This window comes from Myotis yumanensis, unplaced genomic scaffold (assembly GCF_028538775.1).
Source record: "Myotis yumanensis isolate MYYU_CA2020_CCGP unplaced genomic scaffold, mMyoYum1.0.hap1 SCAF_1, whole genome shotgun sequence".
Classification (NCBI taxonomy): domain Eukaryota; kingdom Metazoa; phylum Chordata; class Mammalia; order Chiroptera; family Vespertilionidae; genus Myotis; species Myotis yumanensis.
In genome coordinates, this window is record NW_027223752.1 from 147,401,206 (window position 1) to 147,415,689 (window position 14,484).

Below are 14,484 nucleotides of genomic sequence, written 5' to 3' on the forward strand. Positions count from 1 at the left end.
AAACATCTCATAAAACAAGGGAAAATGGAAAAATATTATTCAGAAAAAACTTTCTTATATTTTTTTCTATAATGCTTTGGATTGTGTGATCAGTCTTAAAAGGACACTTAAAATAATAATTCAACCTCTGTGTTCCTGTTTAGGATAACACATAATAATGTTTTTTTCCTTTGGTGCAAGTAAGAGGAAAAATTTATTCTTGCTTAGTTTTGAGCATTGAAAACACTTGCCCCTCCTCCAAATTCTGCCATTTGCTCATGTCCCACATGAATAAAAGGATGCCACTTAGAAACCGGGGCCTTGCTGCCATTGTATTTTTTCTAATTAAAATTCAGAGTATTAAGCACAGTTGAGTACGTCCATGCATCCATGACTTACCGTTATCACATACCGGAAGCTCCAATCAAGAGCACTGAGCAAGGCTCATTTCATAACATCATTAACATTCATTGTATGCTGTGGCTCAGAAAGGCTTTGTCAAAGCAGATAATAACAGCCTGTCAGGAAAGTGCAAACAGAAATTTATATTAAATTGTCCTTTCTATCCCCCCCCCTTTTTTTTATAATATGGGAATCTAGCTGCATTTCCAGTATATGGGCTCAGAGCTTAACTTAAAAGACTTCCATGTTCTTAAGACTGCAAAATATTACAAAGAAATAGAGTATATTTTTTAAAAAGTTAAGTAAGAAATATTTGAGTAACTAGGTGGGGGTAAAGTATTCGAGCATAATGACTGTATGAATGAAAACAAAAGAAGGTGTAGCTCAGGAGTGTGAAGGTAGCTAGAACTCATGAGTCATAAGGCGGAGTGTTTAATTTGGAACGAGTCAAATGAAAACATTGCTTTCTTTTCCTTAAGAACTTTTGATGCTCTTTATGTTATAATCTCAGAAAAGAAAGCTCTGTCATTAAAACATTTTTTTCTTTTCTACCCTGCTGAGTGAGGACGCCTGGGGAGACAAACTTCACACAGTGGCTTCCTGAATGTAGTTGTAAGTATGATGTTATCTGGAGAGAATTTACTTCTTTAGACTTGATACTTTTCTTTGCCGTGTTCATTGATCACACATATGTGCTGAAACAATAAAGAATTTAATAATGCATCAGTTTCTTAACAAAATATGAGGCGCAGACAATATTATGCAATAATAAAGACCATCATCCTGTATTGGTTCCTGTTTATTTAAATTCTAGAAGCCTGATGCACGAAATTCGTGCATGGGTAGGGTACCTAGGCCTGGCCAGTGATCAGGGCCGATCTGTGGGGTGACAGGTGGGGTAAACGGGTGGCCCCCACTGGCACCCACCTTGGCTGGCCTGGCTCTGGCTGCTTGCCTGCCCTGCCCCCCACTGCCACCACCACCAGTCACCTTCCTCTGTGGGGAGATCTGCCCCCCCCACCCCCCTTTCTGGTACTCACCTTGGTTGGCCTGGGGCCTGTAGGCTAGGGGCAGCTCCTGCATTGAACATCTGCCCCACTGGTGGTCAGTGTGAGTCATAGCAACCGGTTGTTCTACCAGTTGTTTTGCTGTTTGGTCGATTTGCATATTAGGCTTTTATATAGGATGTTTGTGTATTTGTGTGTGTGTGTGTGTGTGTGTGTGTGTGTAACATCTAAAGAAATCCATTTGAATGCTTGACAAAAATGCTTTATTGTTTTAGTTTTGAGCCTTTTTCTAAATTTGGCTCCCTAAGTCTGTAACAACCAGAAATGCTTAGGGGCAGTATGGTTAGCTGTGATGGAGATAGAAGTCTCCTACTGGTAAAATTACAGCCCCTAGGGTGAATGGCGAAACAGCCATAATAAAAATAATATGGACTCTTATTTGACCCTTTTGAATAGTAAGAAATGTGTCAGGAATATTTTGGTTGCAAGCAACAGAAATGGAGTCAGGCTAACTAAGTCAGCCTAAGTCAGGCTAAGCAAAATAGGAAGATTTATTGGTAAGATACTGAGTAGCTCACAGAAGCAAAGAAAGTGCTGAGCAATGAAGGAAATGAAAGACAGGAACAGGGGTAGCTCCAGACCTCAGTCCACTGGTTAAGCCTCAAACTCCTTGGTCTCTGTGATTTTGGTTTAAGTTTCTATTGAGAAAGAGGAGAGGAAAAGAGAGAGAGAGAGAGAGAGAGAGAGAGAGAGAGAGAGAGAGAGAGAAATTGGTCTGTTTTGGACAATATGTCTAGATCATTCAGTAATGGTCAGGGTCACACAGCCAGGGGTCGATGTCTATATGTGAAAACTATGGTGCAGAAGGTCACCAGGGTGCAAAGTGCTGGGTGCCTAGCAAAGGACAACTGTAGCATAGGACCTTGTCCCCAGGGTGACCTTTCCTCTCCTAGCATATTGCTGTTCCTGCCGTTCGGACCCCCGACCTTTCCTCCCTAGAGATAACATCTAGGCCTCAGTTGTGCTTCAGCTCCAGGCCCAGAAAAGCAACAAAACCAGACAAGCTAACCTCAGGGCCAACTGCCTTGACTAATGACCCTCTGTGCCAGCCAATCAATCAGTGGAGACCTCAACACTGAAAGACACATCTGAGAAGCTGCTGTGAATATCTGTGAATCGTCTATTGAGATCTTCCCCTGGGACTTCCCCTAAAATCTCCACCTTTAAAACCCTTAGGACAGAAAACCCATCACACTCTCCCTCATGGGAGCACACCACAGTTTTCCCTCCACTTCCCCAAACCCCGAAGTGTGTCACCTTGACTTTCCTCACTTCTAAGCTCCAAGGGCCTTTCTTTTACCTAATTTGTTTCCTAAGCCCATTTCTCCTACAAATTACTTCTTACACCTCTGTGATTTTCCAAATAAATGTTCTCTTATAGTTTGAGTCTTGGCTCTAAATTCTTTCTTAGACACAACTCAAGTACCGACGTTGCTGAACCCAGGTCTAGTGTGACCCCACCAGTGTAACCCCTGGTGCTGTTCCTGCCACCAATAAAACTACTGCCCCCAAATTGGGAATAGCTATAAGCTAGCTGAATGCTACTCGAATTGGTACCTGCTAGATTTCAAGCTCCGACACAAAATAGGTTATAGAATATTTACCACTAGGGGTCCAGTGCAAGGATTCGTGCACCAGTGGGGTCCCTTGGCCTGGCCTGAGGGGATTGGGCTGAAACTGGCTCTCCGACATCCCTCAAGGGGTCCCGGATTGCGAGAGGGTGCAGGCCAGGCCGAAGGACCTTACCAGTGCATGATCAGGGATGGGGAGGGACCACGGGAGGGCTCCAGGGAGTGGCCAGCCCATCTCGCCCAGTCCTGATCGACTGGACCCCAGCAGCAAGCTAACCTACCGGTTGGAGCGTCTGCCCCCTGGTGGTCAGTGTGCGTCATAGTGACTGGTCAAAAGGTCAAATGAATAGTTGGACACTTAGCATATTAGGCTTTTATTATATAGCATTACTGTGGGTAAGTAGGCATAGCCAATGACTTGGAGAAAAATTAATATCAAGCCATAGTTCTGCTTTTGGCTTCCTTATTTTTTTAGTATAAAATAGAGCTCATAAAAAATAAAAATAGAAATTAAAAAGAGATAATCATAATTGCTTCTATCACCATACTTCCTCCCTTGCAGGGTAGTGGGGGGAGTGAATTGAGATTATGCATGCAAAGTGCCCAGAATATTACTGACATAGAAGTTACTCAATAAATGGCAGTCATCATTATTACTATTTTAATAATTAGTTAAATTTTTAAAAATATATTATATTGATTTTTTACAGAGAGGAAGGGAGAGGGATAGAGAGTTAGAAACATCGATGAGAGAGAAGCACTGATCAGCTACCTCCTGCACACCCACTACTGGGGATGTGCCTGCAACCAAGGTACATGCCCTTGACCGGAATCGAACCTGGGACCCTTCAGTCCCCAGGCCGACACTCTATCCAGTGAGCCAAACAGGCTAGGGCAATAATTAGTTAAATTGATAAAACTGTGAAGTCCTTGTGAAATGGGGGTAGGGATATGCATGCAACACATACATTCAGATCTCTGAGGTATTCATTGTAATCTAAGGCATAACCCACCACAAATAAGTTTGGAATCTCAAATCCAGTATCTGAGCAGAGAGAGAGAAGAAAAAAAAAATCAAAATGTAGATAACAAGCATAAAGCCACCATATGTTACTGTTGACACTTCAATGGTGAGGACTTTTCATTTAGGCAGAAGCAAGTGAAAAACGTGATAAGCAATGCATAGGACGAGCCCAGCAGGGACCTGGACCTGAGCGAGAACTCAGGAAGACAAGCCAAACAAGCCAACATACAATAAAGAATGACTGTACTCCTGGTATCCGGAGCTGAGAAAGGGCTCAGGCAGCCCAGCAGATACTAAGAAGTATGCATGAGTTAGTAATGTAGGCGTGTTGTTCCAAAGCAGTACCCAGTGGCATAATGCCAACGCAAACACTCTGAAAAGCACAAAGTGCAGTTCACACAGGAGGTATTACGATACTGCAGTACGGGTGTAGGTGTGCAGGCTGTTGCAACTAAGAGGTGATCCTCACACTACTCAGTGTCCCCGGCAGGATAAAGAGCTGGGAAGCAAAACCTGGGAGACAATATGAAGGAAGTGGAATTGTTCAGCTTGAGGAAGAGAATGCTTGGAGTTCACAATGCAGATGACAACGATTAGCTCTTCATCTCTATTAAGGGCAGGAGGGTAAATGGATTTAAATGCAGTAGAAGGTACTCAGGTTAAGCAAAAGAAGAATTTATTGACAGGAAGATGATTTTTATTGAAAAGGAACTTTAAGGAAAAGACCATAGCTCTCCTTATTGGAGGCCTTGAGACAGAATAAATATGCTTATGGTCCAATGATTTTTCAAGCTCCTTCCAATGTTTTGGAGTCCGCGTTTGTTTGTCACGGTATTGCAGGTGAGCGATACACTTGCCTGCTTTTATGAAACTATACCTTGATGCAGCCAATGGACTTAGAGCCCTGAGGAAGTTACCTCCATGGTACTGCCCACCACCGCTTTGATTCCTGTGACCAAAGATACTTCCACATGGAGAAACCAACTGGTTCCTGCTGACAGAACATGCTAGAGGAGAGGAACTTATTTTCTGGGGGACTGCATTATGTGTCACTATTTGACCGTCCAAACCAGGGGTCCTCAAACTTTTTAAACCTGGGGCCAGTTCACTGTCCCTCAGACCATTGGAGGGCCAGACTATAGTTTAAAAAACAACTATGAACAAATTCCTATGCACACTGCACATATCTTATTTTGAAGTAAAAAAACAAAACGGGAACAAATACAATATTTGTATTTGCATGTGGCACACGGGCCGTAGTTTGAGGACCCCTGGTCCAAACTGTAGGTTCCTGAGAAAAATAATCAGAGGAGACGGACGAGCAGAAGAAAAGATGTCATTGGACATAGAGGAAAGAGTCAATTAGGAGAAAGGAACAAAAAGTACAAAGATTCAGAAATCCAGAAAGAAAGAAGAAACAGGGATTCTGAGCTAGCTAAAAGAACATTAGGAAACCCTGATTGTAGCAATAATAGTGATTTTTACAGTGAGCAATGCAAACCCTAGAACAGGCATGGCAACTCAGACTGGGAAAAGCCAGTTGAGAAAGCCAAACCTTCAGAGTGTCATGGAATAAGAGGGAGACTTGGTTGAATAGGATGGGAGCCAGAGTGGCCTATCTCTAGCTGGGTAAATGGGTGCAAGTCCTACTCATCTGTTTGCAATTGCAGATGTTACAGGTATATTGCAAGGGTAAGAGCAGTGATTAAAACCAGACTGCCTGGGTTCAATACTGACTCTACAGTTACAATTATGTGACCTTGGCCAGCTATTTAACCTTGTTATGTTCAATTTCCTCATCTGTAAGGTGGGCATAACTTTAGCATCTACCTTAGAGGATTAAATGTGTTAATCTGTGTATATAGCTCTTAGAACGGAGTCGGGAACATCATAGCCACTTACTAGTGTTTGCTGTTATTACTTTATTAATGTTGTTGCTATAAGTGACACAGAAATTTGTAATTAACAGAATGTCTGAAGTGAATGTCTTTCAGTTAAAACTTTTTCTGAACAGTGTCTTACATTATTTCCTTGGAAGATTTCTGTTTACTAACCGTGTCCAACTTTAACTATATCCAGATTATATTCCCCAAACCAGTAACTGGACAGGAACACACTATTGGGTCTATCTGCCCAGAACTGACATTGTCTAGATTTAATACATCCCACATAGGAATGAAACTTGTGTTTTCGAATAAAGAGTCACTGGCTAAATAGCACTGGCACATTACCCATCCATAGCATGCTTCTCTTGCTGCAATGTTTGTTCAGCTTGCTAATGAGAACTGTGGCCAAATTATCCCAGAGGCTTGAGAGCAAATGTAAGTTATAAAAATCAAGCTGAAGTCTGCCTATGCAAGTGAAAAAAAAATCACCTCCAGTGTTAGAATAATAAATAATAAAGCTGCTTGTTTATCCTCCTGCCCTAGATGAGAAAAGTCCTCCAGAACACACGTCTGAAGGCAAGTGTGAAGATAGTATCTATAGATATTTGCTCTGCTAATTCTCTGTTATTGTTTTGTTTCTGTGAAGTTATATTTTATTTTTTATTGAATTACAGATGACATACAATATGATCTTAGTTTGAGGTGTACAACATAGTGGTTTAATGTTTTTTAAAAATATATTTTTTTATTGATTTCAGAGAGGAAGGGAGAGGGAGAGAGAGATAGAAACATCAGTGATGAGAGAGAATCATTGATTGGCTGCCTCCTGCACACCCCACAATGGGGATCGAGCCCACAACCTGGGCATGTGCCCGTGACTGGGAATTGAACCGTGACCTCCTGGTTCATAGGTAGACACTCAACCACTGAGCCATTGCGGCCAGGCATGGGTTGATGTTTTTATTCATTGCAAAATGGTCAGCACAATAGCTCTAGTTACAATGTCATTGACTATTCCCTATGCTGTTCACTTAATTCTTTGTGTTACTGAACTTTTGTTTGGAGTGGTGGGGAGATGACTTGGATTTCCCCTTCGTGTGTTAAAATTCAGGCTCGCTGCATGTCCGCACTGTGCACTGCCTGGTATGAGAATGCCTCTGAACCCTTACCCGTGCCTCTCCATGTCCCATGTGGGGATGGCGGCCACGGCGGGAATCCTGTGCATCTGTGTCAGTCCAGAGAGCCCGAGTCTCCCTCCTCCACCTGAAACCGATTCTCTGAGCTCTTGGAGATAAGGTTCTATGGAAAACCTAGATATCAAAATATCCATGCACACAACTGAGTTCCTGTGAGTGGAGCAAGGCAGGAAATGTAAGCCCCTTGTTGTAAAGAGTTCTAGTTTCGCTAGAAAGGCTGGGAATTTGTGGGTCTTTCAAATCTATGCAGCTTCCACTTCAGACAGAATGCCGACAAATAGGAATTTCTTACACACAAACTGCCACCACGAAGCAACCCATTAACAAACAAAAACCAAAAACACCTACAGTCAGGTCTAAAGCCACGACTTCTAGGTGTCCTCTTCATCAACAAACTATCATTAAAAAAAAAAAAAAGCTTCAGTGATCCAAATAAAATCTCTGTGAATTGCAAATAAAATGAAATATCATTAAAATATGTAGTATTTAAAATATGTATTTTTTCCCCTTGAGCACATGGGGCATCATCCCAGCCCTCCAACTCATGCTTCTGCTACTGCGGCACCAGCTCAGTAACTCTCAATAAAGGAAGGGAGGGGGCCCGGGCCCTGGGGCCCAGCCAGCTGCTCCTGGAAACAGATCGAGGCACAGTCAAGAGGGGCTCAGCCACAGCAAAGCATGTGCTCTTCCCTTTCCTCTTTCTCAGGCCCAGTTCAATGGGCTGTGTGTATAGTGTGGCCAAACTGTAGCACCCCAGGGCAGAAGGTCACTGGTTTGGAACAGACTGCACTCTCTGAAAACAGCATCTCGGACCAGCATCCCTCTTGGGCGCGTTTGGAAAGACAGAAACAATGATGTGCGTCCTCCTCACCTGGCCACCTGAATCATGTTGGGCTTGTGTTTTTCCTATGCTGCCGAGCAGCGCTTTCATGGTCCCCGTTCCAACAATATCCTTTGCAAAGAGAACAGACAAATTGAACCGAATGCACTTGGGCAGCATAGTAGATTTTTCATTCAGCCAGATAATTATATTCCTTATTAATAATGCATCCCTATTAGAATTGCGATCAAATTGGAGTCAAAGTAGGAGGCAGAATTGGTTCTATTTTTTTGGACTGGTGCTTCTTTCTGGAAGCTGGGTTGGGGAAATACATTGGTGAGTATTTCCTCAAACTCTGAGCTGGGTTGAAAGGCTAAATTCAGCCTTTGGAGAGCATGTGGGGCTCTCCCTGAGTACATTTGGACTCACTCACACACTTTCAAGGACTGTGATTTGGCCCTGAGGTTATGTGACACAATACAGGACGCATGAATTTTCATGGACCAGGGATGTACATCTGAATACACTGAATGGATAAACACCTCCCCCTTGCCCTCCCCACTCAATAGGGGACTCCATGGCTAGGAAGTGAGATGTGTCTGGACAGCAGCTGGTGACGGCCCTTGAATTCTGAGGGTGTGAGCCTGCAGTGAGCTGAGGCTCATCTCTGCTGATGAGCTGCTGCTCAATTAGAGTAGAGTGGGCAGCAGCAATTTATTGTCCTCGGGACAGAAATCAGCTGTCAGGAACTGATTATCAAAACAAGAGGTCTGAATTTAGCCTGAGTTGGGCAATTCATTTGGCCAGAGGGTCTACTTTATGGGTTATGTCTGAGCCAGAACTGCAGATACATATGGCACACACAGGCAATTGTGTAACAAAAGCTTGAAGACAGCCCCCCCCCCCCCAACCCCCCTGAATTTCTGCCAGCTGATAAGACAGGTGTGCTCTTGAAGGAAACAGGAACATTTGCGTCCACTGCTGCCCCAGGGCCTGTGTTTTCTCTCTTTTTTCTTTTCTTTTCTTCTTTCCCTTTATCTCTTTCTCTCTCTCTCCCCTCCAATCTTTCTTTTCTTCCTCCCTCTCTTCCTTCTTTTTTAAACAGAACCAATTAAATTAATTCATAGCTTTCCTTTGGACTGCCATTTTAAAATTGATTATATTTATGATTCGATGCAAAGGCAGAATTACCCAAAGTCATTAGCAAGAACACTGAGGTAAGGGTGAAGAGGGTCCTAACCTTGGCTTAAGTATGAAGTAAATTTGGCTTTGTGGGTTAGTTTTCTCTTCTGTAAAAATGTCTGATTCACAAATGGGTATAATGACCAATTTAGACATGTGAGGAATTAAATATATAAACCTTTTAAATGTGTTATTTCAATTCCCTGATTCTAGTTGGCTCCTACTCAATAAATTTGGAGAGCCATGCGCACAGGGGAACTCAATAAGTCTTTGGGCAACTTGATAACAAACCCTACATTTTAAAACTCACCGTTCATCCTTTCAACTTCCAAATATGGGTATAAAGTCAGCTTACCTCAACAATGAGGACATTCTGAAAAAACAAACAAACAACAACACACCAGTTATTCTCAAATCTAATGAAAATCTGGCTCACAAGATCAGCACACATTTTGCTTATGGTTGGAATTTTCCAATTTACTTATTTGGTCCTCCCCCAGTCATCTAACCCAAATGCTTGGAGATAATCTAGGTATCCAGATTCATTTTAATAGTCTCTCTGGAATTACTTGGTGCTGCAATACTTATTAATATCTATATTCAGGTTAGGAGCAGGCTTATCTTCGACCCTGTCACCTGTCTGAAGAGCTACCCATAGTCATTCCACCTTCATAAGTCTGGCAAGTGCCCCACCCAGCATTCTTTGGGATACAAAGCTTACTGTGCATTTTCCAGGAAAACAAAGCCAGCATAAACTGCATTGCTAATGGAGACAGTGGTCTGCAGAGGGATCATGTGTTCAGCTGGGACAGCCCTTTTCCTGCATAGCCACCAACATCACTGGGATTCTGCACTTACTCTCGAATTTTCAAGCCTGAGAAAGGGGTTGGTTACAGAGAGGGCTGTCGGGTGCCTGGTTTATATTTTCAGTGACATGATTAGGTTCCTTGATATGTGCTTTCAAGTCATTCATTGACTTCTCCCCTGAGAACACTGGTTATATTTCATTTAAATTTCTTTTTTGACCTGTCTTTCCAAGTCCATGAGGGTGGGAATCATATTTATCTTGTTTTTTACTGTATTCTCAGTCTCCAGCACACATACCTGTATATAGATGCTAAATAATTATTTGTTGAATGAAGAAATAATAATTAATTATACTTATTGATGAGTTAAAATCAACCAATTAAGTGGATTAGTAGTTACATGTCAACACCGTCCCACCAAATTAAGATATGACTGTATTATTATGTCATTCCAATTAACTAAGTGGTGTGGATATTCCCTTAGTGTATTGGTTTCTTTCTTCAAATGATCTTTCATTTATCCCAATTATTCATATAATAGTTTAAAAATTTGGATCAAGCCTTACACCTTAGATATCTTCCTTATAGGTCTGCAAAAGGGATTTAAGTGATACAAATGTTAACCAACCAACTAAAAACTCTGTTAAATTTGCACCATATTACTTTGTGTGTCAAATGCATTTTTAGGTGAAATTCTTTCTAGAAGTTTTTTTCTCTAGGGTATGGTATTTTATTCATTAAACACATGTTAAAAATCATAATTTTATCACTAAAATATGAGATTATTTTGTTGATTTTTAAAGTAGGTCACATTCCCAGTGTCCTCTCTACCCTGAGAATCTTACTGACATAGGAATCCCCTTGGTATTTGCCACACATTCGCTCTGCTCTTAACCATCAACCCATAACAGTTAGTTAGGATGTGAATTTTTAGTTTGAACAAGACTTACCAACCATGCCTATTAACCAATTGGAATACTTGGAGAATATTTGGTTAATTTACTTTCTTAGTTCACAGTCTCTGTTAGTTTTTATCTGATAATGAAAAACCTTTCAAAAATCTGTTTGTCTGAATTCTTGCCTAATTAAGTAAAGTGCACTGAAAGTAATTAAATCTGTTTTGTGAAATTTCAGAATCTTGCAAAGCAAGAGTCATCTTAGAAAAAATTAGCTTCAACTATAGGACATAGTGGTGGCTGTGTACTAATCCAGAGATATATTGTCAAAATTACTTAAACACATTTTGAAATCAAAGTGATGTTCAAAATCAAATAGACAAGTCTGTTTTTAAAATGTTGATGTGTGCCTTTTTAAAGTATTTTAAAATGTTTATGTATTTAAAATATATTAAAGTTATCATGATATTCTTTATTATGCATAGCTAAATATTATCACATCTAAGAAAAATGACAATTTCTATTATCATATAAAAGTTAGTACATATTTAAATTTTCCCAGTTGCCTTTAAAATAGCCTTTGTAGTTGGTTTGTCAATCTAAGATCACGCACTGGATTTGTAATTCTCTCTTATTTTAAAATACCTCTCTTTTTCTGAACTTCTGTTTCTCAATTTAATAATTTTTCATATCATCTATTTGCTGTATTGTACAATAGATGAGAATTTAGTTCTTTCACACTAACTCACTTCCTTTCTCCATCCCTTAATACAGTTACTTTGTTATGACTCTATCTTCTTGTGCTGCTTACATTTTCCCCAAAAAAGAGTCAAGTAGTGTACTATAATTATATTTCCTCTTAGAGCTGTTTACTTTTTTCTTGGAATTCATAATTGTTTTTTCTATCATCTTCCAGTGTCGTATCCTGAAATAACCCTCCATTATTTTTTAAAGCAAGCTTTTCTTTCTTGGAAGAATTACTGTGAGGAAAACATTGGTTAGTTATGGTTTAACTATATTTCTCAGAGGATTCTGGAGGATTAATGAATGGGTTGGTAAAATCTGTAACAATACCAAGACCTTTCTGTTATGTACAGTACTGTACAGTATTAGAAAGTACAATCATTTAGTGGGTGTATGAATGATGGTCAGGGAATGCTGGTATGGACACACTGGCTTCTTTTAAAAGGAAACTATGCAGATATCTAGAGTTAGTTAATGAGTTATACAGAACAGTATCCTGTATATAAAGAGGTAATATGCAAATTGACTATCATGTCCTTGCATAAGATGGCCACGCCCATGTCATCACAAGATGGCTGCCCCCATGTCATCACAAGATGGCTGCCACAAGATGGCTGGCAGGGAAGGGCAGTTGTGGGCGATCAGGCCAGCAGGTGAGGGTAGTTAGGGGCAATCGGGCCTGCAGGGGAGGGCAGTTGGGGGGGACCAGGCCTGTAGGGGAGGGCAGTTAGGGGCAACCAGGCTGGCAGGGGAGGGCCGTTGGGGGTGACCGGGCCAGCAGGGGAGAAGTTAGGCGTCAATCAGGCTGGCAGGGGAGTGGTTAGGGGGTGATTAGGCTGGCACACAGAAGCGGTTAGGGGCAATCAGGCAGGCAGGCAGGTGAGTGGTTGGGAGCCAGCAGTCCCGGTTGTGAAAGGGATTGTGAAAAGGGTCCCAGATTGGAGAGGGTGCAGGCTGGGTTGAGGGACACCCCCTCCCCCAGTGCATGAATTTCATGCACCCCGGCCTCTAATTACTTATATATTTACTTTCATTTACAGAACATTGTACTATGTTTTCAAATTCTTCATTAGTAATATATGCCATTGTCTGGATTTTTCAGTGGGCCATGTGTTACGTGAAAAGTTCACCTCTAACCAAAGCAATGCCTTTCATGCTTTTGGAAGCTTGACTTTGTCATGTGAAACTATTAGGGGTAGAATTAGAATATTGGGGACTAGCTATTAGTTATAAGAAATACTAGTAAGAAATATTAATCATGCTCTGTTAACCATGATTGTTTTGTTCTGATTAAAGGAAGCACATTCAAACCTGGCTGGGGATTATACACGGGACCTGGGAGCTCACCTGGAAATGCAGCCCATCCGCCTCATTTGGGAGCTGCCTATCTTCATAGAAAGATTAATATCCAATCTTGTTGTGGAAAGGCAACAATGGAGTCCCCGATGCCCCCTGCCCTTTGCAAACCCCCGGCCCACATTGCCCACATTGCCTATAATCTGTAACCATTATACCCATTCTTATTCCTTTTGCCCACTTCCCCACGTAATCTTTGTCTGTATCCCATATAAGCAGCTGGCTCATGGGGGGTGGGGTGCAGAGCAGATTTTCATGGGTGACCTGCTGCTCTCCCATACTGCCGGCATTATGGGAATAAATATTCATATGTGATTCAACCCTGCCTTGCTTAATTGGCTCAAGTAGTGACTGGCAGCCCAGATCCATAGGTTCTCTGGTTTCAAAACAAAAAGTAGCCCAAGAGGAGAAAGAAAGCAACTATCCCAATTTGGAAGCATTTTCACCAGTATCTAAAAGAACTAATCTCTTTACATTTTCATGTACCAAGATTAACTTTACAAGATAAAGGATGAAGACTAACTCATCTTTATACTATCAACATATAACATGGAGACAGGTATATAATAGCTGCTCAAGAAATGCCTGTGGAACAGATCAACAATTCTGACCTAATTTCTTTTACTTTCTCTAGTTTGCTATACTTTTGATACACCCCCTCCAGTTTTTCCTTAATGATGTACAAATCCTCCTTAATTAAGTTATACTTAATATTTACTGTTTTTAATTTGGCACTAAGAAATCTTCTAAATTCTTTTTTTTTTTTTGTTTAGTGAGCAGTCTTGGAAATTTCATCAGAACACATTATGCCTTCTAAACATTTGCAATCTGATAACTCTGATCACTGAACCTGAGATGTTCGCCAGTTTCTGTCTTAGTCATCTCATCGCACCTAGCTCACTTCCTCCCAGAAAGCCAGTAAAATCTGCAGCCTGAGGGCCACCAGCAAAATTCTATGGGGGGTCTCTGAAGCGTGTTCTTTCCCTGCTTATTGTATGATCCTAATCGAAGCTAACCACATCGAGCTTACTGAAGAAAGGGAAAAGAAGAAGGGAAGAATTACACAAACCTAAATGGTTTTCTTAAATAGGTTATTTAGTCTTTTTAAAATGCAAAATGATTAGCATATCACAGTCTAATCTTCAGCAGCTCAGTTTTGGGGCTGCGGTCACACCAAGCAGAGGGGATGCCAAGCATGAATAGGAGTGTGAAGATAAACCCCAGGGAGAAAGGAGTGTAGTTCAGCATTTCATTTTATGTGATAATTCACAAAATTGCCAGAAACATCAATTGGTAGGCATTTCCATTATTGTTCTCTGCCTAGTCAGATGCAATAAAAAGGAATGATTTCAAGAGTGAAGGCAGCCAAGTAGGACATTTTGGCAGGTTTCAATGTTTCATTCTGGCATTTGGTTAGAAACTTATTTCGGGGCGGGGGCGGGGGGGGCACATCTCCTGAATCTTGCACGTAACCTGTACATCTGTGTTTTCTCGTTGCCAGATTTGAGCTTGTTTCCATGCATTTGGTTTTATTCCACTCTTTCAGAGATTTCTC

At 41.3% G+C, this 14,484-nt stretch overlaps 1 protein-coding gene across 1 annotated transcript in view; it reads right to left on the reverse strand.

Annotated features, from left to right (window-relative positions):
* Positions 1 to 1,028: 1,028 nt before the first annotated feature.
* Positions 1,029 to 14,484, reverse strand: part of PRTFDC1 (phosphoribosyl transferase domain containing 1) — a 94,135-nt gene continuing 80,679 nt past the window's right edge. Inside the window, 6 exon segments of the mRNA XM_070428343.1 lie at positions 1,029 to 1,076; positions 3,988 to 4,064; positions 7,474 to 7,520; positions 7,997 to 8,031; positions 8,033 to 8,077; positions 9,483 to 9,500. Coding sequence (XP_070284444.1) covers positions 1,029 to 1,076; positions 3,988 to 4,064; positions 7,474 to 7,520; positions 7,997 to 8,031; positions 8,033 to 8,077; positions 9,483 to 9,500 — 270 coding nt within the window.